The sequence below is a fragment of the Astatotilapia calliptera genome, chromosome 11 (genome assembly GCF_900246225.1).
Source record: "Astatotilapia calliptera chromosome 11, fAstCal1.2, whole genome shotgun sequence".
NCBI lineage: Eukaryota > Metazoa > Chordata > Actinopteri > Cichliformes > Cichlidae > Astatotilapia > Astatotilapia calliptera.
This window is the reverse complement of record NC_039312.1, coordinates 21,141,909-21,166,220: the sequence shown is the minus strand read 5'-3', so window position 1 is coordinate 21,166,220 and position 24,312 is coordinate 21,141,909. Positions and strand designations below refer to the sequence as shown.

Here is a 24,312-nt window from a genome sequence, read left to right as displayed (position 1 = left end):
GCGAGCTGAGACAGACGCTAAGAATAAACTTTGGTCACAACCCCCTGAGAAAGTTTTCAGATGAGAATCAAGATGTGGGCACAGGGGCTGAGTGGATCCAGTTTCACTCAACTTACTTCCTCTCCTCCTTGCACCTCCTTAACCCCGGCGGTATGATTTTCCACACCCGTCCTCCTCCGCACGCTACATATACTTTGTTGCGTGCATGCGGCGCCCACTTTCGTCACAGAAATAACTCACAGAGGTCACAAAAATTCATTTATTTTGCAGTTCAACAGAACACAGCACAGTTCAACTGAGTGCACAGAACAACAACGACAACACTTCTGTTTGATTGCAGATAAAACAATAAAAATTGTTAAAATATTTATCAGAAATCTCATAAACCTGGTAGCACTAAGGAACAATTATAAAAACAACACTTAATCGCATTAAAAGCTCGATAAAATGCTTTTTAAACCCTTCTCGTGAAATGATCTCTCACAAAACACCGCTTTGTATTTATGATGCTGTTGAACACGAAGTTTCCAGTCTGGCTTTAAGATGGGACGAGTCCGATCAGGAGGCTCAGCGCTGCTTCGCTGCTTCCATGTTACAAAGGCAGATGTATTTCTTCATAGTTGGAGCCACGAAATATGAAGATGTCACCATAAGGCTCATCCTGCTCCACACGCAGCTTCCTGGCAGATAAAGATGCTACCCACCAACACAACACACACACACATAAACGGTCACTGAAGCACAGAAAAGATCTCATGTTTTTAAAGCAAATTACTTTTCCATGAATGTACACAAGTCACCAGTATGTTTGTTCATCAGTTCATTCCTAAAGCTTCCACTAGTGACACTGTTTGTTATTTCAACCTTTATAAACTGAAGGTCACGGGCCAGGGACCGCCACAGCCTTGGCGCTGTACCATTAATACAATTTTAACATGAGTGACATGACAGTTCGATGATAAGTGAAAGTGCCTGCTTACCCAGAAGCCGCTGAAAAACATTGCTGACAGTTTTGCGGTTGACCTCGGGCGGCAAGAGGGACTGAAAAAGCAGAGGCTCTACTTCACCTTCGGCCAATTCTGGCAGCAACCTGGCAACAAACAAACCACATTCCTGTCTCCAAATCGAACTCAAACATCGGGAGACACTAAAGAGAGAGTCGTCTCTGTTTTTCTGCTGGTTATTACCGAGGTGACTCCGCGGCTACTCTCCCAGGCAACTCGTCCGACACCTCTGGGATGTCCCTCAGTGTAGAAATAGACCTGGAGAGAGTGGACCTGCCAAATGATGGGTGCACATGAGTGTGATCGCTCACACACACACACCTGCACATCAACACACACAGAGATCTTCTTTGATATTTACTTACCCTTCGGATAGATATAAGGGGGAGATCTCTCGAGACACCTCTCTCTGGTCACTGCCCTCCAGTGGCAGTGCACCCTGGGCTGGATGTATACATGCATTTTAAAATGAATGCATCTTATCGTATTTTAAAAGCCATTAGTGTTACACGCCTGACCTGACCTCTGACCTCAGGCTCACCCCATGTGAATGCACAGAAGGTTTTAGCTTGTGCCAAATAAATCTGCAATGCTAACACACTGAGGACAAAATGTTACATCCAGTTAAGCTAAAACACACACACACACACACACACACACACACACACACACACACACACACACACACACACACACACACACACACACACACACACAAACCTGCTAATTTAAACCTAAAATTGTGAATTTCTACCTTTAATTCAAAGACTGTATACAAAGATGGACGTAACTATTTTTATGACACTCAGTAGTTATTCAGGTCATGTTGAAGCCTCAGCCCCTTGCTAATTACTAACCGTGGCGGATGGCTTGGAGCCTGGTTCTGCAGGAGGTTTCTTCCTGTTAAAAGGGAGTTTTTCCTTCCCACTGTTGCCTAGTGCTTGCTCATAGCGGGTCATTTGATTATTGTGGGTGTTTCTTGTTTATTTGTTTAACAAAGTTGGGTAGCTTACAGTATAAAGCACCTTGTGAGACAGTTGTTGTGAACTGGTGCTTTAAATAAAACTGAGTGTAACTGAATGTTTGTGATTTGTGGTGTGTTGAACTCATGTGTGATTAGCGAGTGGGTTGGGTGAGTGATTTAAAATTCACGACACTGCACACAGTAGCAGCATGCAAGGTAATTGGTGCTTGAGATCTTAAACCCTTCAGGAAAGTGTTTACTAAGATATCAGGATAGTGCAACTTATGGTGTCGCCCCCTGCTGGTCATGACTTCATCACTAGCTTTAGGTTTTAGAACTGGAATCTACATCCATCTTTGTATACCGGTGATAATCTTTGATAATCTTACCTGAAATATCAAGCATCTCTGATTCTGCCATTTCTCTGAGGACCTGCTTCACGCAAAGACACAAGTAATGAGTTAACAACTGTGAGTGTTTTTCCATCTCCTGCATTAAAAGCCTTTGCAGACATCCCTGCCAATCGCTGCCCATGTAACAAAACGCTTTTCCACACCTCTCTTTCGGGAACCTCGAGCATCTCACGCTCTCTCTCCCTTTCAGAATCAGTGGATTCGGGGCCTCGCTCCCCAACTTGCAGGTCCGAGCCCGAGAGGGGTGTGACGGTTGCACTCTGTCTCCATAGAAACTGAACCTCTTCAGGCAAGACTGCAGGGAAAAATAGCTTCGTGGTTTATTTTTGAAAAGGTTACTTGAGTCACACCATTAATAGAGCTGCAGCGGCCGCTGAATATAAGAAGTGAGGGGAATAAATAGAATTCAAGGTTCCACGTGAAGCTTTTACTGCAACAATTTAGAGGAGCCAGCATTAAAAATATTAGCAGTTAGATTATTAGAAGCCTGTAATTAGAAAAGAAAGGAGCTCGCAGCATAGTCCATGGCCATACTAGAAAACCAACAGTGCACAGCTCTACCTGATTTCCATCTAATGAGTAAGGTATAAAGGGGGGTGAGATTTAAACAGATGTTTCTGGGGTGACGAGAGGATGCTTCGCTCTATTTTTAGCAGCTGTGATACTGACAGGTGCAGGGCTTGTTGAAGAGATCAGCAGCAGGAAGGATCCTTTGAAAGGAAAGCGGGGCGAGGAGTGGTCGCCTCGTCTCGGTCAAAGAGTCGTCGATCTGTCGCTGCACATCGTCCTGGGAGAGCTGCGTCACCGGGTCAAAGAAGATCAGCTGCCTCCTTCTCCTCTTCTTCTTCTCTGGTGAAGCCACATCCTGGGGGCGAGGGAAATAGATTGACTAAAGGGGACCAGAGATTTGTAAGTTGTAGCTAATTTGCTATTTCATCTAGGGTTTGAGAGTAACGAAATTTCTATTCTCTGTATGTCCTGTACATGTGGCAGAATTGACAAATAAAGTTGACTTTGACTTGACTTTGACTAATGTCTTGTTTTTATGTTATGACTTAGTAAAAGAGGGTTAGGGAGATTTTTCAAAAGGGGGTGGGGGTAGCAAGCCTACAAAATATTCCTCCAGTTGGTGTTAATCTTCCACCAGAATGGAAAGCTCTCAGGGAAGCTTCACACTCAGTTTTAAGACATTTCTATACCTATTCAAGACCTAAACAAAGCAAAACAGTAACTTTCCCTTTAAAACTAGAACTGTAATCTCTGAATAACTGATTCCAAAGATTTCAGCTGGTGACTATGGACTCTATACAGTCTCAGCAAAGTATCATACGCAAGCCACTTTATTAAGTACAGCCATTTAACTTCTTTTTAACACAAACATCTAATCAAATGGAAGCAACTTTGCATATTTAGAATTGGAAGCATTTATGATTCCAGGTTGGGACTGCCTAAAGACAGCACTCCACTGCTGAAACCTGGGATCTTCAGTCTAAAGCTCTCCCAACTGAGCTATTTCAGCATGTTTGGGTAAGTAGGTACAGATAATGAACAAAAAGACGTGCTGAAGTTCAATCTCAACATCAGAAAGAGGAAGAAGAGAGAGATTTAGGTGTTTTTGCCACAAAACCATCCGTAGGGTTTAAAGTGGGATGGTCAGAAAAGTAGTGATTTAATGTGGAAGATATTTTTTTGCACGCTTTGGGCCCCTCAGAGCCTGAGCATCGTCTAAACACCGCAGCCTACGTCAGTATTGCTGCTATGTCCATTACTTTACAACCACTGTGTGCCCATCCTGCTTCCAGCAAGATAACACAGCTGAAATCACCTTTTTTTTTAATATGACAATGGGTTTACATCTCAGTCAAACAGAGCACCGTTGGGATGTGGTGAAACAGGAGATTCACATTGTGGATGTGCAGCCATCAAATCTGCAGCAACCGAGTGATGCTATCATGTCAATCTGGACAAACTTGATTCATTATTTATTATCATTGCTAGCTGCACATATAATCTTACATGTTTGACCTTCTTAAATAGTACTGGCAGTAATGAGAGCATCACAGGGTCTACAGATTGGTGTGCGTGGGAGGGGTAAAGATACTTAATGTTCGTCTGTTAGGGCAAAACCGTTTATAGCTCTTTCTGTTTTTGTTAAATACATTAAATATTTCTGTCATTTAAGTAAAACCCACAAAAGCCAGCACCTCCAACTCCAGACTTCTTAGACGCCTTTCACGTTCCTTTGCTGCAGAGGGCGGAGCAGGCAGGCCGGGCACAGAGACGGGAGTGAGCTGGTCTGAGGGGGGCTTCTCTGCGGGCAGGCCTGGCTCTTCCTGAGGCAACAAAATAGCCTCCTCACTGGAAAGAGTAGTGGGCTGCAACCTGACACATGTAAAAACACACTAAGTGGATCACTGTTTGTCTGTCATGGTATTTTCTGTTTACATAAGTGTCTCTAAGTTACTCTAGAGTGGATCCTGTGAGCTCCTTTGCTCCGTGTTTCTCCAGGTCGCCCTCTCGTTCCTCCCGTTCCACCTCTTTTTCTTGTTCCCCTGCTGCCACCTTTTCTCCCGGTATCTCCAAATCTCCTGTTAGAAAAGATTATAGAGTATGTTATGTCCCATTCTACGTTTTTCTTTTCTTGAAAATGCAAAATCACAGAAGCTTTTTGCTACACACCTTCTGGAAAGTGATCTGTTTGTGCCAGCAGGAAGTCAATAGTATCTGGATGGTCATCAACCAGCTCTGCACCCTCAAACTAGCAGTGAAATAAGGCAGATGATGAGCAGAGATATTACACTGAAGATCTGTTTCCTTTTTACTCCCCTACCTCTGTAACGGGGATACCAACAGGCTCCGCCTCTCTCAGAGTGATGGCCTCTGGAGACACGGTTATACCTGCGAAAACAGAGTCGTGAATACACATTAATATAAAAGTCAGCATCAACTCCACAGAGGCCAGCAGAAGCTATGACTAATCATGTTTAAATTAAAGTGCTCTCCTCTGCTGAGTGAAATTTAGCTGCACAACCCTTCCTGACTCTGAGGCATCACTTTCTGCAAATTAAGTGTTTGAAGGCACTCTGCTCCGCTCTGCTTTGACCTGTCGTTTTCTTTCTGCTCCTCATGTCTGGCTGGATTTGCAGTGTGAGCTCATGCAGGGACGTGCGCATGCTGCACATCCCTGAACACATTTCTACAGAAAAATAAGCCATGTGAGCAGATATTATTTGTACAACTAGTGCAGGTGTATCTGCTTAAAGTGCAAAAGGTTCCTGCTTCTATAGGAATTAAGAAGATAAGTAGGCGCTGCTAAATAAACTTGATTTGATTAACAATATTCGTGCCAAAGATGAAATAAGATGCAATAGTGATTAAAAAAAGCTTTCTGCTCCTTATTTTGGTGTATCTGTATACAGAACTCAATCTGACAGAAATGGTCCTTAAGAAAGACCAACCCTTGGCAACAGCCTATACCTAGGAGGGGTTTTAGGTATGTAAGTAAGTAAGTAAGTAAGTAAGTAAGTAAGGGACCTTGAGAGAGCTGCGCACAAATAAATCCCCACAAACCTTCATGAACTACTTCGTAAAGAGGAGTTGGCCAAAATTCCTCCACAACAGGGAAAGTGATTTCTTCAAGCTGTTGCTGCTAAACGTGGTTCAACAAGCTGCTGAATCATGTCGTGTACTTACCTTTGCGCTCAATGTTTCTACATTTAGGCTTTTTGTTAAATTAATTATGACAAGATGAAATGTGACACGTGTCGTTCATTTGAGGCTGTATTTAAATGATTTTAAGACCTGCTAAGGTCATTTTTTAGTATGACTTGACACATAAAAAGGAAAGAAAACTAGTACACTTTTTCAATTCGGCGACTTTAACACATCCTACCGTTTTCCAGTGCAGCAGCTGGACTGATCAGTTCAGGATGCTCAGGAGAAGCTTCTCTCAGATACTCCCAACTCATCTAAGAATCAATACAGCCAGAGAACTCTTAGTTTATGAACTAATAAGATGATTTGCAGCTCAACTTTCACTTATTAACTGCTACTATTTAGTTGCGACCTGTATTAGTGTACTGGGGCTGGGCATGGCATCCTGCAGCTGCATCACTCCAAATAAAGGGTCAGGAGCTCCGTCTGTCTCCTCCAGCAGAGTCAGGACATCTGGCAGGACCAGAGATGGTCTGGAAAACAACGGGAAGCTCAGTGCCAGGAAACAGCTGTTACTTTGAGATTGAACATGAAGGTAAATATGCTGAGCATAATTTCTCACCTGCTGTGGTCATCCATATCAATTTTCTGTGAGGTTCTCTGTTTGACCAGCTGTCCCACAATGGACTGAAGTTCCTCTGAAAGGACAACAAATGAATCAACATCAGGATCAATTATGTCTCTCCTTCCTTCAGTGTGTAAATGCCTCCTTACCCAGAAGAATAGCACACTGCCGGTGGTAGACCACAACGACACCATACTGAAGTTGGGAGGACAGGTAGAGGGAGAATCGGGGTCGGGGCAGACCTGGACAAGGTGGTGCGACCCGCTCCAGCACGTAGTTTATGATGTCGTCGCTGGATGAGCATTAACTTCATTTTAATATGCAAGCAAGCTAAAAATGTGAGAAAGTGACTCAAATTACTTCTTACCAGGTGCTTCTAACGTTGATTTTCAGGAAATCCCGGCGGGGAACCTTGATGCCTTTCGTAGCTGCCAGCCTGAAATGGGCACAGGGGATTAATGATGACTCATGTTTTATTTTACTGAAGATGGAAATCAAGATTAAAAGCTAAAGAACGAATAAATAATGTATAATCTTTTAAACTGTGACAGAAAAGAACCAAAGACAGTCTGTGGTTGGGAAAAGTTTATGGTACCATTAACACGCGATTCACCTCCCCGTCCACTCGCTGTTGTGCTCCATTTTTAGAGTAAAACTTAGCAAGTATCAGCTAAAAATACCAATAGATTCTCATAGTTTTGACACCCTTTGATAGTCATTGTTGCATTTGGGCATTTTCGCTTTTGTCACATTTCTTGTTTGAAAATATTCAAAATATTTTCAGTCAGTGAAAGGTCTGGTCTGCAGGGAGGCCAGTCCAGCACCTGAACTCTTCTACTATGAAGTCATCCTGCTGGAATAGATGCAGTATCTGGCTCATCATTATCATTGTCTTGCTGAAATATACAAGGATTTCCCAGAAAAAAAAGCCTCATCTGGATGGGAGCGTATGTTGCTCCATAGGTAGCAACATACGCCATATGGCAGCATTCCCATCAGACATGCAGACTTTTCAACTGAGCACTGATATGAATGGTCCCTCTCCTCTTCAGTCCAGAGGATGCTCCATATATGTTTTTTAATAATTTGTGGCTGGCACACTGAACTGTGTTGAACTTAAATGTTTCTGAGCCCTGCAGTGATTTGTTTTTGGCAGACTCACATGTTTTTCATGTAGCACCGCCTGATGGCCAGAAGATCACAAGCATCCAGTTTTAATTTCCAGCCCGTTCCCGCCTTGTGCACAGAGATTTCTCCAGATTCTCTGAATCTTTTAAATTTTATATACTGTAGATGATGAATTATTCAAAGACTTTGCAATTTTCATTGAAAAACATTACTCTGAAATCCCAGAAAGTTGATTCTATTCATCTGGACGTAATGTTTTCAGTGGGAGAAATGTTTCATCACTCATCCAAGGGACTTCTTCAAACCTTACGAACATCTTATAATTCTGTGATTGCAGCCATTCTCCAACTCTCTGTGAATGATACTCATGGCTGTTGATTAATGGTCATGCATCAAAATGTTACTCTGAAATTGTTCCACAATTTTGCAGATGCATTTTTTTCCAGATTGATGAATCTGTCTATTTAAGATGCTGTTTTAATGCTCAGTTACGTTACTCTGCTCCGCTGCCAATTAAGTGAGTTGCAAAATGTTCCTCCACCTGTCTCCCCCTCCAGTCCAGCATCTTCCAGATATGTTGCTAACAAAAATTCAAACTGAGCTAATATTTCACATGATTAAAAATGTCTCAGTCGAAACATCTCATGTGTTTTCTATGTTCTACAGAGAGTAAAATATGGGGGTTTTAAAATTTGCAAATCACTCCATTGTTGTTTTTATTTTCATTTTACACCGCACAGGTCAGTGAATTCTTAAGTGTACTTAGGACAAATGTACAAATGTGTACTTTTTTTAAAAAAAAAAAGTACACATTTGTGTATGAAAAATGATTGACACATTAACAATTTACCAGTTTTTTACCCTTTAATAGATGCAGTTTCATTTGCTTTTCAGCTAAAAACTGATCGAAATGACTTTGATTATCATATAATATTTTTTTCACGGTTTTAAAAATGTCTGAAAGTACCTTGAATAAATACAAAGATGGGAATGCCCTCATTTTACGATGTATGTAGCCTTTGATCTCTCAGTCTTCAAAGCTAGCGTCTTTCATAAACAAGGCTTCAAATACTTTAAACTTGATGTTTATGTTTGCTTAACGTCAGCTGCACCTGCACCGTGCGATCTTTTTTTTTTTTTTAACACATTTAAATATACATATGGACTCAGAGGCAGAATGTGAGTTTTACATGCATAAAAATGTTGGTAAAATGTATGTAAAATTGATAAACTCCCCCCAAAACTAACACACAGTGCACCGGTTATTTTCCTTGTGAGGAAGTACATACATTTAATTACTTTAACGGGTCGACAGAAACATGCTTCTGTTAGGCTTTTATAGACTAAAATATTAATATGTTTAACCACTTAAAATGTACTTAAACACCCTGTTTTCTCTGGGTAAAGGAAGACTGGAACATAAAACGTAACCATCAGCGAGTCTGAATGTTTACTTCAGGGGTTTGTGCACATTAGCAACATTTTCCCCCCAGATTTAAGTATATTTATGATTAGAAACTAGTCTAAAATACCCATTTTCCTATTAAACGTAATGATTTTTAAAACATCTTATCAATAATGTTAGCTGACATGAAACGGCCTAATTAGCCTACTGCAAAGCACTGTGGAGTACATCTATGTGTCGATTTTAACCAGGTTTTTACTCACCAGATGGTAGAAAAGCATCCTGTGTGACGCTTTAAAACTGTGGGATAGTAAAACATTTCAGCAAATTTTTTGATAAATCAGTTAATTAGCGGATAAAATCCGATAGATCACAGCTTCCGATCTACATCAGAGCTGATTCTCTCCACTGCGAGATATGAATGTTGTTTGTTTATTCTTCTGAGACAGGTGGTTGGTCAGTGCTGCTGTGAGAAATGACAACACTTGTATGATTTGCTGGTCACTCTGAGCGCTTGAAGTAACATTTAAAGAGAAATAGGCACACAAATGTTAAAGCTCGATTAAATAAAATATCAATACATTATTAAAAACGAACAAAAGGTCATAATACAGTTATTTTATTGTGAAGGGTTTGTTTCAATTCAGGACCTTTGGTTAGTTTCACAGAGAGGACATTTTATTGAGATGTAGAGGAACAATAAAATCAAGGCAGTAGTAATAAAATGTAAAATTTGAATTAAAAAACAAAACAAAACACACAACTCAAACCCCTCCAAAAAAAGAACAAATAAAAACTCGGGGTACATTGTTGAGAGGGTTCCTTAGTTTAACTACAGGTAATGGAGGTCCCTGTGGATCACAGCAGTCTTCCTCGGCACTCGGTGGAGCCGCAGCAGCAGAGCAGGACCTTACCCTCCACGCTGCCCACCTCGTAGTTATAGTCCCAGGTCAGCTCTGTGCCGGCCCGGATCCTCCTGCACGACGACACAAACGGTGATGTCAGTGCAAGAACAAAACGTTAAGATGATGTTAGGTACATATTCATTAACGCAAATGTCTAATCAGCCAATCACATGGCAGCAACTCAATTCATTTAGGCTTGTAGATACAGTTGAGACAACATGCTGATGTTCAGACTGAGCATGGCACGGTTCTTGTTGCCAGCTGTGTTGGTTTGAGTGTTTCAGAAACTGCTGATCTTCTGAGTCATCAGATATTGATCTATTAGAGAAACTGTGTGATGCTATCATGTCAATATGGACCAGAATCTCTGAGGAATGTCTCCAGCATCTCGTTGTCATGAAGAATTAAAGCTGTTTTGAAGGGCAAAAGGGCAGAGCAACCTGCCCTTTTACCTTACAAAGGGCAAAGGGGAGCAAGGTGAAGTGGCCAGATGAGTCTTCATTGTACGTTCTAGCCTTGAAACTAATAGTGAGAGTGGTCGACTGCTTGTTACAGAGTTCCCAGTCTAATGCCTCTCTCTTTCCCTGCACACACTGAGCCACAAGTGCTGTTTAGGCAGGTGGCATAAATCCAGTCCATTGCTGATAGGAACACCTTTCCGCAACTGTAAAACTATTCCTGTATGATCCGATGGCAGGCCTAACAATGACACAGCAGCGCCACCCTAAGGTTGCATTCACACAGAAAACAACACAGCATCTGTTTTTCCACTCAAAACTCCAGCCTGTTTAACAGAAAGCAAACATTCAGAGTAGTGCAGTCTCAGTGTTAGACATGATTAAATAATATAATTAATAAAAAAAACTCATCAAGATAGTTATGGATGATGGCCTCTCGCCCTGTAAGAGAGAAATCCCCTAAAATAAAACGGCACATATGTTGAACTTTACTCAACTTTAAACACACCTTCCTGTCAGTTTATTTGTAAGGATAAAGACAAGAATTCTACTGTTTTGCAGGCATGTTCAAGTACAGAAAATCTTGGATAATCTTTTCCTCTGTTTCAAAACTCACTTGCTGGCAAAGAAGGCAACCCAGGGAAACCTCAAGTCATGCGTGTCTACAAACACATTCTGGACGAAAAGGTTCGGACTGCAGCTGTGCTGTAACACAAACAGAGAGCAGAGGTGACGACGTCAGAGGAAAGTAATCAGAGCGGCGCTCAAGTAACATAAAATGATCACACAGCAGCAGATTCATACGTTGAGATAACGTCCGAGGTTTCCTTCCAACTTGGCATCAATGATGTAACAGGACTCTTCCCCATCAAAGAACTGGCGGGTGTTTTTAGTGGGAGTGTTGTCTCCGCCTCCTCCCGTCTGCCCCTGCTGTCCTCCTTTACCTCCTCCCGGCCCTCCACCTCCAGGCACGCCTGTTTTTACCATCATCCCGTGGCTGTTTTTCAGGGCGATGCCACGAGTAGATTTCACAGCCACCTGCTTTTTAGTCACACCTGATCCAGATGTAAGAAAAGAGAAAACCAGTGGAAAGTTACGATAAGTGTGATGACAAACAAAAGCAATTCAAGCTAAGATAAATCTTTACTGTCATTGTACAGATCAGAGTGCTACATCTGATAATGCGTTAAGACCAGTTAAAACAATGAAACCGACAACCGACTCTTTACCTGGCGTTGCTTTCTCTTTGTCCTTGTTGTCATCGGATCCTGAGCTGATGGTCTGAACATCGTCACTGTCAGACAAAGTCATCACATCCTGCTTCTTCACCACTTCAGGCTTCACTGGACTGCAAGAGATAAAAAATGAAAGTCATCTCAACAGAAATGCTTTCCAGCAAAATGAGCTCAAGCACAAACGTGTGGAAGCAAACACGGTCTAAACACCAGTGTAAGCATGTTAGTGTGAAATCCAAACAAACCTCTTGTTATCTCCAGGTTCCTACGAAGAAAATAGAAAAGGAAGGGTTATTAATAATCACGCAACATGTTCATGAAGAAAAAGAGCCACCTTTTACCATTCAGCCTTTTCCTGTACTAAGATGAAAGTAGGACTACAGCTTTATTTCTGTGTATTCTGTATATTTCCAACATTACGTTGTCTTTAATAACCTTTTTAAGCCCCTGGCTCGTTAGCCAGGAAGCCACTTTGCTTTTTCCCGTCTCCTCTGGCATAGATGGTGGCTTGTCATCATCTGTTCCTCTGGCTGAGATGCTCATTCCATCTTTACTATCTTGACTCCCTGAGGCAGAGGAGGAGAGAGACAAGTGTAAAAATACAACACAGAAATCTTTCTGACAGAATTAATGAGGAAACACTGCAGGAAGTGAGGCCGAAAAGCTTAAATGTGTTTCATACAATCCGTACAAAGGTCGTCCCTAACTCCCACTGTGTGGGACACTTCCCACTTAACCAAAACTACACTCACATACACTATAATGCCAAAAGTATTCAAACAGTCATCCAAATCTTTGAAGTAAGGTGCACCAATCACTTTCATGACCACAGATGTGTAAAATCAAACACCTAGGCATGCAGACTGCTTCTCGGAATATTTGTGGGTCGCTCTCCTGAGCTCACTGAATTCCAGCGTGGTACTGTGATAAGATGATACCTTTACAAGTCCGCTCATGAAATTTTCTCACAACTAAATATTCCACAGTCGCTTGTTAGTGGATTTATAGCAAAGCGGAAGTGATTGGGAATGACAGCAACACAGAGCGGGGTCAGCGAATGCTGAAATTCTTAGTCCGCAGAGGTCCGCAACTTTCTCCATAGTCAGTCACTACAGACCTCCAAACTTCATGTGGCCTTCAGGTTCGCTCAAGAACAGTTCGTAGAGAGCTTTATGGACGGGTTTCCATGGCCCGAGCAGCCGCATTAAAGCCTTACGTCATATCCATGGGAATACAACACAGAAATCTTTCTGACAGAATTAATGAGGAAACACTGCAGGAAGTGAGGCCGAAAAGGCCTCACTTCCAACATTAAAATATTAAATCCTATAGATTAGGTATTGGACGTCCCTCAAGCTCATGTGTGCGGCAGAAGAGTGAATACTTTTGCCAGTATAGTGTATGCATTATAAGAATAACATAAGAAAACACTGTTGATTACTCCATCTCTAAGAAAAAAAAAAAAGACCCAAAACATAAAAAGCATTAAGTCACTGACAAATCTTCATAACGAAGCACACATACACAAACTCCTCATCTATCTAATGTGAACTGTCCTTTGTGTGAAACCCGTTACACTACAAAGATGCAGCTGGCTCACCTTCCTTGTTGCCTTTGACCTGCCCACGTGTGGTGTAACTCCTCCACACCGAGCTGGAGCTGTAGTAGCTGTCCTTCACAAACGTGTCATCTGAACTGTCGCTTTCATCTTCACTCTTAGACTCTTTGTCCTCATCCTCATTGCTGTCGCCTGACGAGCTCGAGCTTTGGGCTGTAAGAAAAAAAGAAATGTGAGAAATTATATGGAGAATAAGAAGCTCAACACCGCTTTGATCTCTCGTGTTTGGATTTAGACTTACTCTTCTTAGCTGGTCGCCCCACAGGGTTAGCTGACACTAAAGCAGAGGGCTGGATTTTTATCCTGGATACGTCCACGCCGCTTCCCTCGCTGTCTGAACAGTGAGCCTCGCTCTCATAGCCCTCCTTAAAGTTCTCCACACTCTCTATGTGGTCCAGGTTAGCAAAATACTCATCACCCATCTCAAGACCTTCTTTGTCAGCAAAGTCATCTGTCAGGATTTTACCTGGTGAAGCGGCAGGAAAAAAGGCAAATAATTAAGTCCTCTTGCAATAAAGTCATCACCTGAATTTAAAGTACGCTGCCTCACCAGCATAAATGCACACAAATGAGCCTTTAGCTACATCATCCAGACATCTGATTCCCCAGCCTTTGTTCTGGGTCTTGAAGAGTTGGAGACGGACCTGCAGGCCGTGCTGCACCAGCCGGTTGGTGCACATCTGAGCGTTACATTTGCATCTTTTATTACACTCATAGATCCTGAGAGAGAGAACGGGTAACAAGAAGAAAGAAGAGATAAGTGCCTCTGAAGAAAGACGGCCCAATAAACTCAACAGTAATTATGGTCTCGTGAGGTACTAAGGGGAATGAGGGTTCAGTATTGTTGTTCAGTGTCTCACCCTGTGGGCAGGCACTCCTCCAATCGTTTGTACGAATATCCTGCGTTTGGGTTGATCTGTCCCCCCGGTGTACAACCTGTAGCCTGAAGGGTCAGCTGGTGGCAGGAGCATTTGGATCTGTAATTATGTGATAACAGGTATTAAAACTCAAAGACACATCCTCAGAGCTCTAGAAGTGGGAAAAATATGAAAAAGAGAAAGAAAGAAAAAGCTGCTTCACTAACTTGTCCTGACAGCCGTCGGTGCAATCGCAGCCGACAAGGAAGTCTGCACTGGTGTTGATAAACACGCCATCTTCAGGAATACGCTCTTTACCTTAAAGAGAGGACAACATGATCTATTAGCCTGTCATTACAAAGTAACTTTGCATTAATGTGGTGTCGGAGTCATTTTTAAAAATGAATTTTCACATTAACAGTACTCTTCACATTAAGTCTTAGTATGAGCTGCTGAGTTATTGACTTCAAAAGAAAATCACAGTCGAAAAAGTGAACATCACATCATATAATATCACAAGAAATCATAAAGTTTTCCTAAAGGGTTTTTATCCACATATTATGCATAATTTATTCATTTTTTGTTAACCTGTAGTGTATTTCACATCGTGGTTCACTTTTTTGTGAAAAACTTAACACAACAGATGAATCAATAGCGACTAGAACCACCTTTATCAGCAATAACTTGTTGCTTCTTGTTTTTCTATGACGTCATCAGTCCCTGACATCTATGTGGAAGAATTTTGGCCCACTCATGTTTCCAGTATTGCTTCAGTTCTTTGAGGTTTGCCTGTATTTCACTGCGACACAGCATCACTGCTTGTTGTTTTTCTTTTTCAGCCATTCTGTTGCAGATTTGTTCCTGTACTTGGGATCATCTGCATCAGAACAGTGATAGCCTTTTCGCTCTTACCTCCTATGGGAGCAGTAAGTGCATACTTAAGTTTTCATACGACACTATGCATTCTGTGAAAACTTTACTTTTACTCGACTTAGATTTTCAGTAACCCTGTTAACAGTATACTGTAATGAGAATGTAGGGTGTCATAATGAATGAAAATTGATGTTATAACCAAGTTAAAAAATGACTTTGTTGGTGTTGTGTCTTGGCTCATATGTCATCATCTCATATGTACACCTACTACTTTCCAAGACCACTGAAAATGCTCTGTTAGTTGCCATTTAAAACAAAGATTTGTCCTTAAACCCAAAATCCCACCCTCAACAGAAAAACAGTCTCTGTCCCTTTATTATGATTTCAGTGTTGTTCTTACTGTAAGTTACTTCAGGAGCAGAGCTGTTATCAATCTCATTGACACAGGAAAGTGGAATATCCTCCTTTCCTGCCGTGATGTCTGGAATGTAATAAAAGGGCCTTTGTGGCTGGAAGGGACGATCGACGAGCACGTAGGGGTCCAGGCAAAACATCTCTAAGAATATAAAGTCACAGTTCGTCTGGAAGAGGTACTGCTGGATCTCGGCCATGTTACGCAAGCAAAGTCCACACGGAGCCTTGTAGATGACGTGGAAAGACATCTGAGGAGTGGACATGCAAAAGGTAAGGGTTACCTATAAATACAAAAAAAAAAGAAATACATTTGAAAGTCGTCAATCATGTTGATGTTCCTTATCACCTTGCGGTTGACTTTGCGCCGTCCCGTCATGCGTCTGAAGTCATACAGCAAAGGTGTGAGGAGCGGGTTCTTCCCTCTGTGCATGCTTGTTGTTGCGGGCCGGACGCGCTTCAGACAGGCAGGCTGACATGTGTGCGCCAGATAGAAGATGCGGTCGGTCGGGGCGCGATACGCCGGCTGGTGTGGGACCTGGGCCACTGCGTGGGGAATAGCAGCAGGGACTGTAGTCAGCGGGGTCATTTGTCTCTGATACGTTTGTGTGAACGTGGGCGCCACAGGGTTTGGGGCATTCAGCGCTCTTCCGCTGTGGATTGACAGGCAAACAGGGAAAAGACAGAGAGTGAAGTTAATGCTTTCTGTGCTGAAAAACATGGCTAGTTTAATGAACACAAGGTGAACTCACCCTGAGAGGTTGCTGTTAGTGGATGTAAGAGACTGCGTGACTTTAGAGGCATGTGTGCCGCCCACCCCAGGAACAAATGGAGAAGTACTCTTTCGGGCCATCTGATGTTTATTCCTTCAAGTCAGTGAACAGGGGGAAAAATGCACAAATAGTCAGTTAAAGGAAAAAACAATCCAACCCCTCTGCATTTCTATACTTTGATTCTTAATATTAGCTGCTTCTTAAGGGATGATGTTTAAAGGTTCAGATGAGTTACACGGGCAGAGCTGTGTAACTCATCTGAACCTTTAAACATCATCCCTTAATAAGCAGCTAGCCCATCTAGGTTAAGCCATCACAGTTCACAGGTTACTGGCTGTAAAACGATTAAAGTGACCTGGATAGGTGAAAATTCATTAGGCATTCAATGTGTTTTACTAACAAGTTTTAATAAAATCTGATCAATATTTTAGGAGGAGAAGCAATTCTTGGGAGTTTGCATACGCTCATCAGTCCTTCAGCTGTTCTTTAGGTCAATTTATTTGCTGCAAACTTTTAAACCTTTATCTTTCACTTTAAAACTCCAGACTCATGATGTCCCAACACGTATTCGAACATAGCTGACCAGACAGCGATTGCTCTATGATGTTTGGTATGGAGATGTGAGGGCAGATTTACGAGAAATTTAATTACAAAAAAAGCACAACTTTTATAAATTATCTGTAAAACTAACCACACCTACAAGCGCAATTTGGGGATTGTGTTTGCCATTTTACCCCCTTTAGTAAATTTGGCCCATGGAGAATAAAATTAGGGTCATTATTTTTTGTAGGAAATGATTCAAATAATGTAAAATAATAATAATAATAACAATAACTACTATCCTTATATTATGGTAGTCATTTAAATGGTGGTATCTTGGACTCTCTTGGGTTCATTATATCTGTTTTCTAGTTTTTCTTTCCACCCTATCTCTGGGAGGAAACCCACACAGAAAGACACCGACCAATCAGGAGGCTCAAACCACAAACCTTGTTGACATGATGTGACAGTACCACCTCGCCCACCTGCTGATAATCCTGTTAATCTAAAAAGATTTGTGTTCTCTTTTGAGCTCAAGTACAAATACATAAATCTAATCCCATGCTGACTAAGGAAGCGAGTCACACCATGTAACAATCCCACCCACACATTTCTTTTCATTTAGAAACATGTCACATCATGTTGGTGAAATAAAAACCTCATTAAAATCTGCAACATTGCAATCAGCAAATAAAACGCTTTGTAAAATATTATAAATCTAATAAAATGGAATTGTTATCTCACATGAATTAAGAGTTTCTCGGCTTCTTATTATACGTTTTACTTACTTTACAAGATTCTTGTTTTAATTCAAACTGGCATGAAGCTCCAACTCTAAATTTCCCTCAACTTTTACTTTTTTTGAGCCGAATAAAGCCGACATGTTTATAAGCATCACTCACTGTGGCAGAGGCTGTGGAGGAAGCGCGGGCTGAGGGCTTTGTTGAGGTTGCAGCGGCTGTGGGCGCTGCTGAAGCTGTGCTGTTGGTGAACTCTGGCTGGTCGAGGGCTGCGGCGCTTTGACCGGAGACGCTCCAACATGCCCGTCACTGGTGTACTGAACTACTGGGCCTTTGCTCCTCAACGCCCCTGCAGACAGAAAAACGGAACAAGTCAAATTAGAAAGAAGCACAAACAGAAAATCGCTAGTGAGTGGTGAACGCTTGGGTTTTTACCCATGTTAGGTCTTGTCCTCTGCTGGCCAGCTAGCTTCTTCTCCTGGGTGTTGGCTGTGGTCATCTTCAGATTGAACATCGGCTCCAGCCTGGTGGAGCCTCTGTAGATCCACTCACTCCTCTTATCATCCTGTCAACAGCGGGCAACACAGACAGTTTAGCCTCCCAGCTGCTAAGGTGTCTGGTGACTTTTTAATCAAGGACTCAAACGGTGTAGTTTTCATTTGTAAATCCATAAGGAGGCGTGCCATGATACACCTCTATTCACAATAATGGCAATAATTAATTTGTAATTATTAGCAAATGTCATTTTTATCATCGTTTACATGTTGAAAGGTTGAATGCCGTATGCAGCTGAAGAAAAAAGAAGCCGACTGCCTCACGGACTAAGCTGAACTTTAGTCAAAATTAAATTGAAAGTAGTGTGCGTTTTAGGCTGATGCATTTTATCTAGTAGCAAAGTTTTAATTAGAAGAATTCAAACTCAAATATTTCACTGCAGAGTAATTAAATGGGGGATTTAACCATTTATCCCTTTTATTAATCTGATCTTATCTTATACATCATTACATTTTGCAAGTCCATGCAGATTTGTTTTGGCCAAATATTGCTCATAAATGGCTCTTTGGAGAAAACTCTCCGCTATCATAGAATTAGGCCTGTGCCAGCCTATATTGCTCTGGCAAGTATGATTTACAGGCGACTTTGCACTATGCACAAGCAAACATCCTCTTAGGTAAATTAAGTAGGGTAGTAAAGTATATAGATTTTTTAATGCAGAGATGGGTCATTGCAAGTGAGATGTGAGAGAATTTGGATGCATTTGTTTTTTTATCTAGTTTCTGTGCTGTGTGACTTATTGTTTCAATTGACTACGAGTCAGGAATAAAGATTGATTGATCATTGACTAAATCAGTGCTATTTATGGTGCAAACATACCAAGAAGAGGATCTTCACCAAGCTGCCATCCACCTCCTCCACTTTGCTCTTCCACCACGTTCCCTCCCACTCTGTCTTGATTATCTGGCCAACCTTTAGGAGAACCATTGGCCTGCTGGGATATGCAGTTATGTATTCCTCGATAAAATCTCGACATGATGCATCCTCTATGTCCTCCCAAGTATGCCTTACTGTAAAAACCAGAACAAAAACTCTTAAAAATCAAATATTCCAGTAAGTGCTACTTATTTTCTCTTTTAGATAAACAAAAAAATTTGAGAGAAGGGCTCTTACATGGTCGGCAAACTGGGTAGAGCTCAGGCAGCGTCACATATGAAGCATACCCATCATCAAAGAAGATCAGAAACCTGAAACATGTGCAAAGGCCTTTATAAAGAAACCCAGGCAATCAGCACCCCACAGCTCTTCAGATTTTTGACCATCTAACCCACCTCATGCGGTTCTTGTTGTTGGGCATCTCTGCTACTATTCCAGCATAGAGCCACACCAGGTTTCCATCCTTATACTTGGCGACTACACGAGCACCAACGTACAGACTCTCCAGGGTAGGGTTATAGTCAAAAGCCACATGATTTCCAGACAGCAGACTCTTGCCTTTATCAAACTTGACTTTATACTTGAATGTACCATTTCCTGAAGACAGACAGAGGGTGTGGAGCATTAAAGACAAAGCAGACACAGCCCATGGAGTAAGAACCTGGCAGAAAAGGAAAATGATAACACACCAACTGGGTTGATAGCAACGAGGGTGCCTTTGTGCCACGTCTTGGTGCGCTTCTTTCCCAGAATGCTCATCCAGATTCTGAGCTCATCTTCTGGCATTTTGGGGTTTGGTTGGCCTGCAGACTGAGATGCTTGAGATATAAACACGGCAGGTGGTGAGCTGTGGCTACCTAAAGGGCAGAAGAGCAAAACACATTAGAATCAGTATTTCAACAAAAGCCTGAAGAACGCAGCAGCACTTCAGTGTGTTTACCTGACTGAGTTGAGGGCGGTACTGGGGAACGGAGCAATGCCGCACTGAGTGGTGGCTTGCTGACCATTTGGACCAATTTCTGCACCTGCTGGGAGGTTTTCTGCAGCACTGTGGAAGTTTCCTTTACCTGGCATTAGAAATAAAAAAGACACTTTAGCTTAAAATGGGGCTTTGGGGGATGGTGCGTGTGAGCACGACTGGTAATGTCTATTGAAGGAAAAGTTTTTTTCTTGTCAGTTTGATAAACAAAAATGTATTTTAAGTCTGGCTAAAACTCCACTTAATATGTGGAACTATATTTTTTTTTAACCACTGTCCAGGTGATTTTCTTTTCCCAAAGTTGTTCACATGCAGGAAAATCTCTGGTCCTGTCCGAGGTATACTCTACCTCTTGCCTAATGACAGATCAGACAGGCTGTCCTAGAAGCTCTTTTTCTAGTTATAAAATAAAAAATTAGTGACAAGCTATGAAGGAAATTGTTTCGGTTAATCTGGATTAAATCCAGCAAGAGAGACAGTGTTTTGCTTTTCTCAGAGGCTTTATTGGTCACGTCCACCAATCCATTTGTTAGATGTCAGGAAAAACTGAACCAGCTAAGAGCTATCAATCAGCAAAATGAAAATAATTCAACCGATCAACTCTCCTCAAACAGACAGATATAACAGATCAATACAGCAATGCTCTCACCACTGGATCTTTGACTGGAGTTAGAGGCTTCTTCGGCGGAACCACTGAAAATGAAGGATGGAAGAAAAACAAATAATTATTAGGCATAATCACTCCATTACATACATGCATATTCATAACTAAACAGCCCGACTTACAACAGCCAACAGCAATAACGTCATCGTCGTCGTCATCGTCTATCTCGATGACTTCAGAGGACAACATGGCTCCGCCTCCCTCGTCCTCCGAGCTGCTCTCTCGGTAGACGAGGCCGTTCTTTCGGTAAGTTGCCTTCACCAGTTTCTCACACTCCAGTACAGACCTGAGGAAGAGGAGGGAGGAAAGAAGTGAGCGGAAAGTGTAGAAGAGTTCGTTTGTAGACCAATAAAGACACAGCGTTTGATGAAAATAAAAGAAATATCTTAATTCCCGCTCACTGGTTGGCATCACGGAGAAGCTTCTCTGTCCGAGCCTCCTCCTCCTCTTTCTGCTCCACCCATTCCTTCAGTTCTGACAACTGAGTCTTTTTCTTCTGCACAATCTCGCTCTTCTCCACAGCTTCTTCAATCCATTTCTTCAGCTCGTCCAAAGAAACACCCAACTCTTCCTCCAGACTGGAGTCCCAGCCGTCCACCTCCATTCTGAGAAAGGAGCACAGAAACATGTCGGTGTGTATTTATTACTCCTTCTTCCAAAGATTCCTTTACATTTGCCCGTTAACGTTCTCTCGCACACAACGTAGGATTTTTCAAGACTGACATTGATATTTGGTGATAAAAACTAGAATATTCTGATATTTCAGCTGATATGTTGCTTTTTTTCTTTCAGACACATGACACATAACAAATACTGAGGAAATTCGCTTATGTGTAGTTAATCATTTACTTGTGCAACAAAAATTGAGTTTCCATATGTAACTATTACATTACTGAGTTTGTAATGTGCTGTTTTTCATGATCACGCCTATAAAGTACCACATTTATCACATCAACACACACACAAACAGTAACCACCAGTGCATCTCTGATCCTCCGTCTCTATCAGCACTCAGGTGCTCTTTGAGGCGAGTCCAGCTGTGCCTGGGAAATTTGTGTCAACCAAACAGTAATACTGTAACTGCACAGAAAGTCATGAATGAAATTTAAATTCACTGTGTTACTACACACCAAAGGCCCTGACTGACACCTTAAACTTGATACAGAAGAGAATAACACTGTGAGGAGGTGAAACTGATCATCCTCTTGTGTGGAGAAAACCACATACACACAAACTGTCAAGAGGAACTACTCCAACAGTCAACACGGTACCGAGGAAGTTAAAGAGACACCTGGAAACCTGAGATCCTTCTGAGAGAAACTTTGCCTACTGTAAAGTGTTGGCTCCAATTCAGACTGACCAGGAAAGTTTGTTGGTTTGTGAGGAAGTGTCTGATAAGGATACACATGTAAGCTATAAGCTGAAATCACAGCCAAAGCTCATAACTCCAGGTAACATAAATGCTGTTTTCTGCAGATATGAGCTGGTGTGCATGCTTGTGCAGTGCATGTTTGCAGCATTCGCTTCACCTTAGCATACAGAAGCCTACATGTTCCTCTGTGGCGAAGACAGAACAATTAAAAACATCAGCGAGAAGCAAATTTTAAAACTGATTTGACGGTGCAGTTGATGCTGGGCATGCTCACATGAGTTGAAAATGCGACTATAACATGTCACGGCTGGCTTTGTTTATATGCTACTTCAAATTAGAACCTACTGTTCGGATAAAAGCAGCAAAGAAAGAAGCAGTTTGTAGTAATAGCACATGTAATTATTTTAAAGTTAAATGTTTAATCGCCAGTTTAAATGATTATACAGCAGCTGCATAAGTGAATACACTAAGCTGCTACTGGATAGCATGCAGGGAGATGCACTGAATTAAAAATCCACTTAAATGATTTCAATTATTTCCAGTTTTACCCTAGCCTTGCTGCTGACCGTCAAAACTGCATTTGCGTTTTATTCAGTTGCAGAGGAGCTGAGAGAAGCCACACAAGAGCAGGACACACGGGAGCGCAGGCTAGCTCGTTAGCCTAGCATAGAAAATGTCTCATCTGCTGAATAAGTGAAGCCTGCGACTGGAAAAACCAACAAACTTGCGTGCCGTGAAGCTGCAGTCAAAGAAACGCCTGCGCCTACGTGTAAAATTTCTCTCAGAAACAGGACTCACCCTTCAACGGTTTCCATCCTCTTGGCTCGCAAATATTTGGCTAACTAGCCAATGCTACCGGCTAGCTACAATGGGGAGTGCATGCTTTGTTTGTCAGGGAAACCGAGGTAGGCGGTGTTAGCTCGCTTGATACGTTCGGGTCAAACCCGCCCAAACGGGTTACCCAGGTTTAAGAAAAGTGCAGTCCGGCACACGGGACGCAGAGAGATATCCCTCCTCCAAGATCCCATAAAAATATGAAACAAAGAACGGATTTATTTAGGACAACAGTTATATTTTCAATCGTTGCCTGGTTTTTGTGTTTCTCTTTACATAAATACAGACATTTCCATCATGAATATATACTGAATAGGGCACGAAATTGACCAGAAACTACGAAAATGAAGGGTCACTGAGTTGAAATTTCCTGGGGAGGACCACAAAACTCCCAGAGGCCTTCTTTTCATCATGATAAAAAAAAAATCTGCTCCCAAAGTCCTAAAACAAACAAACAAAAAATCAAGCCATTGTAACGTTTTTATTTAATGAATAAAATTGCATCATCGTTTTAGTATAAGTGCAGTCAAGCTTTACAAACACTGCATGTGTGATTCAGCTAACTGTGTGAATGTGCACAGAAATTGCTTTAGACAACGATCTCATGGAGTGTTTCCATGCAGGAACTTTGAAATGTTTTAATTACGTCAGGTCACTTTATTAGGTATGCTGGTTAGACTGCTAAATAACCCAGATATCACACAATAATATGGTCAAGATGCAGAAGTTCAAACTGAGCATCAAATGGAGAAGAAAGGTCACAACATGAAAGCATGTGTTCTATCAACAGTGTAGGCTGCTGCTGGTGGTGTAATGGGGTGGGGGATATTTTCTTGGCACACTTTGTGCCCCTTAGTATTAACGGAGCATAGTTTGTATACCACAGCCTACCTGGGTCTTGCCAATTCCTTTGTGACTGCAGTATACCCAATTTTCCAATGGCTGTTTCCAGCAGGATAACACACCATATCACAAAGTTGACAGTGAGTTCACTGCACTCAAATGACTCAAATAGTCACCAGATCTCAGTCCAATAGAGATGTGATGAAATGGGAGACTCGCCTCATTGATTTGCAGTAAACAAATCTGGATCAGCAGCAACTGTGCGATGCTATCACATTAATATGGATAAAAATTTAGAGTAATGTTTCCAGCACCTTGTTGAATCTATGCCATGAAAAATTAAGGTAGATCTGAAGACAAAAGAGGGTCCAACCCAACCCAGTAGTAGCAAGGTGTACCTAATAAGGTGTCTGGTAAGTGCAAAGCAATTATATAATTAACTTTGGACTGTTAGAATGAGTTAGTCTCTCCTGACAGGATCACTGGGTGTGAATTCCTGTATTTGAAAGAGTGGCTGGAAGCGGCAAAGCATCACTGTAACACAAACTAAACGAAAGGAAACAAAAACAATAAACTTGTGAAAAAT

At 41.8% G+C, this 24,312-nt stretch overlaps 2 protein-coding genes across 5 annotated transcripts; both read right to left on the bottom strand.

Annotated features, from left to right (window-relative positions):
- Positions 1 to 231: 231 nt before the first annotated feature.
- On the bottom strand, positions 232 to 9,732 carry LOC113031905 (meiotic recombination protein REC8 homolog). 2 transcript variants are annotated; one of them, XM_026184428.1, is made up of 17 exons: positions 9,457 to 9,732; positions 7,028 to 7,096; positions 6,810 to 6,952; positions 6,658 to 6,733; positions 6,448 to 6,568; positions 6,274 to 6,349; positions 5,212 to 5,279; positions 5,061 to 5,139; positions 4,846 to 4,969; positions 4,586 to 4,763; positions 3,051 to 3,246; positions 2,525 to 2,676; positions 2,358 to 2,403; positions 1,370 to 1,448; positions 1,188 to 1,277; positions 981 to 1,090; positions 232 to 696 (listed from the first exon to the last, which is right to left on the bottom strand). In XM_026184428.1, exons 1-17 carry the CDS (start codon positions 9,510 to 9,512, stop codon positions 593 to 595), a joined length of 1,767 nt encoding a protein of 588 aa, XP_026040213.1. In that variant the 5' UTR covers positions 9,513 to 9,732; the 3' UTR covers positions 232 to 592. The 2 variants fall into 2 exon arrangements, with proteins under 2 accessions (XP_026040213.1, XP_026040214.1); XM_026184429.1 differs by having other exon boundaries at positions 2,358 to 2,400.
- Positions 9,733 to 9,796: 64 nt separating this feature from the next.
- setdb1b (SET domain bifurcated histone lysine methyltransferase 1b) lies at positions 9,797 to 23,027 on the bottom strand. Of its 3 annotated transcripts, none has more exons than XM_026184425.1 (25): positions 22,848 to 23,027; positions 21,079 to 21,282; positions 20,800 to 20,963; positions 20,663 to 20,706; positions 19,975 to 20,101; positions 19,724 to 19,891; positions 19,430 to 19,631; positions 19,272 to 19,345; positions 18,978 to 19,168; positions 18,039 to 18,168; positions 17,766 to 17,952; positions 16,303 to 16,416; positions 15,900 to 16,203; positions 15,540 to 15,801; positions 14,494 to 14,584; positions 14,270 to 14,386; positions 13,960 to 14,129; positions 13,651 to 13,875; positions 13,392 to 13,562; positions 12,227 to 12,357; positions 12,037 to 12,056; positions 11,786 to 11,904; positions 11,361 to 11,611; positions 11,173 to 11,261; positions 9,797 to 10,169 (listed from the first exon to the last, which is right to left on the bottom strand). In XM_026184425.1, the coding sequence occupies exons 1-25, from the start codon at positions 22,862 to 22,864 to the stop codon at positions 10,052 to 10,054; spliced, it is 3,690 nt and encodes a 1,229-aa protein (XP_026040210.1). In that variant the 5' UTR covers positions 22,865 to 23,027; the 3' UTR covers positions 9,797 to 10,051. The 3 variants fall into 3 exon arrangements, with proteins under 3 accessions (XP_026040210.1, XP_026040211.1, XP_026040212.1); XM_026184426.1 differs by lacking the exon at positions 22,848 to 23,027 and adding an exon at positions 22,598 to 22,841; XM_026184427.1 differs by lacking the exon at positions 22,848 to 23,027 and adding an exon at positions 22,616 to 22,841.
- Positions 23,028 to 24,312: the final 1,285 nt, after the last annotated feature.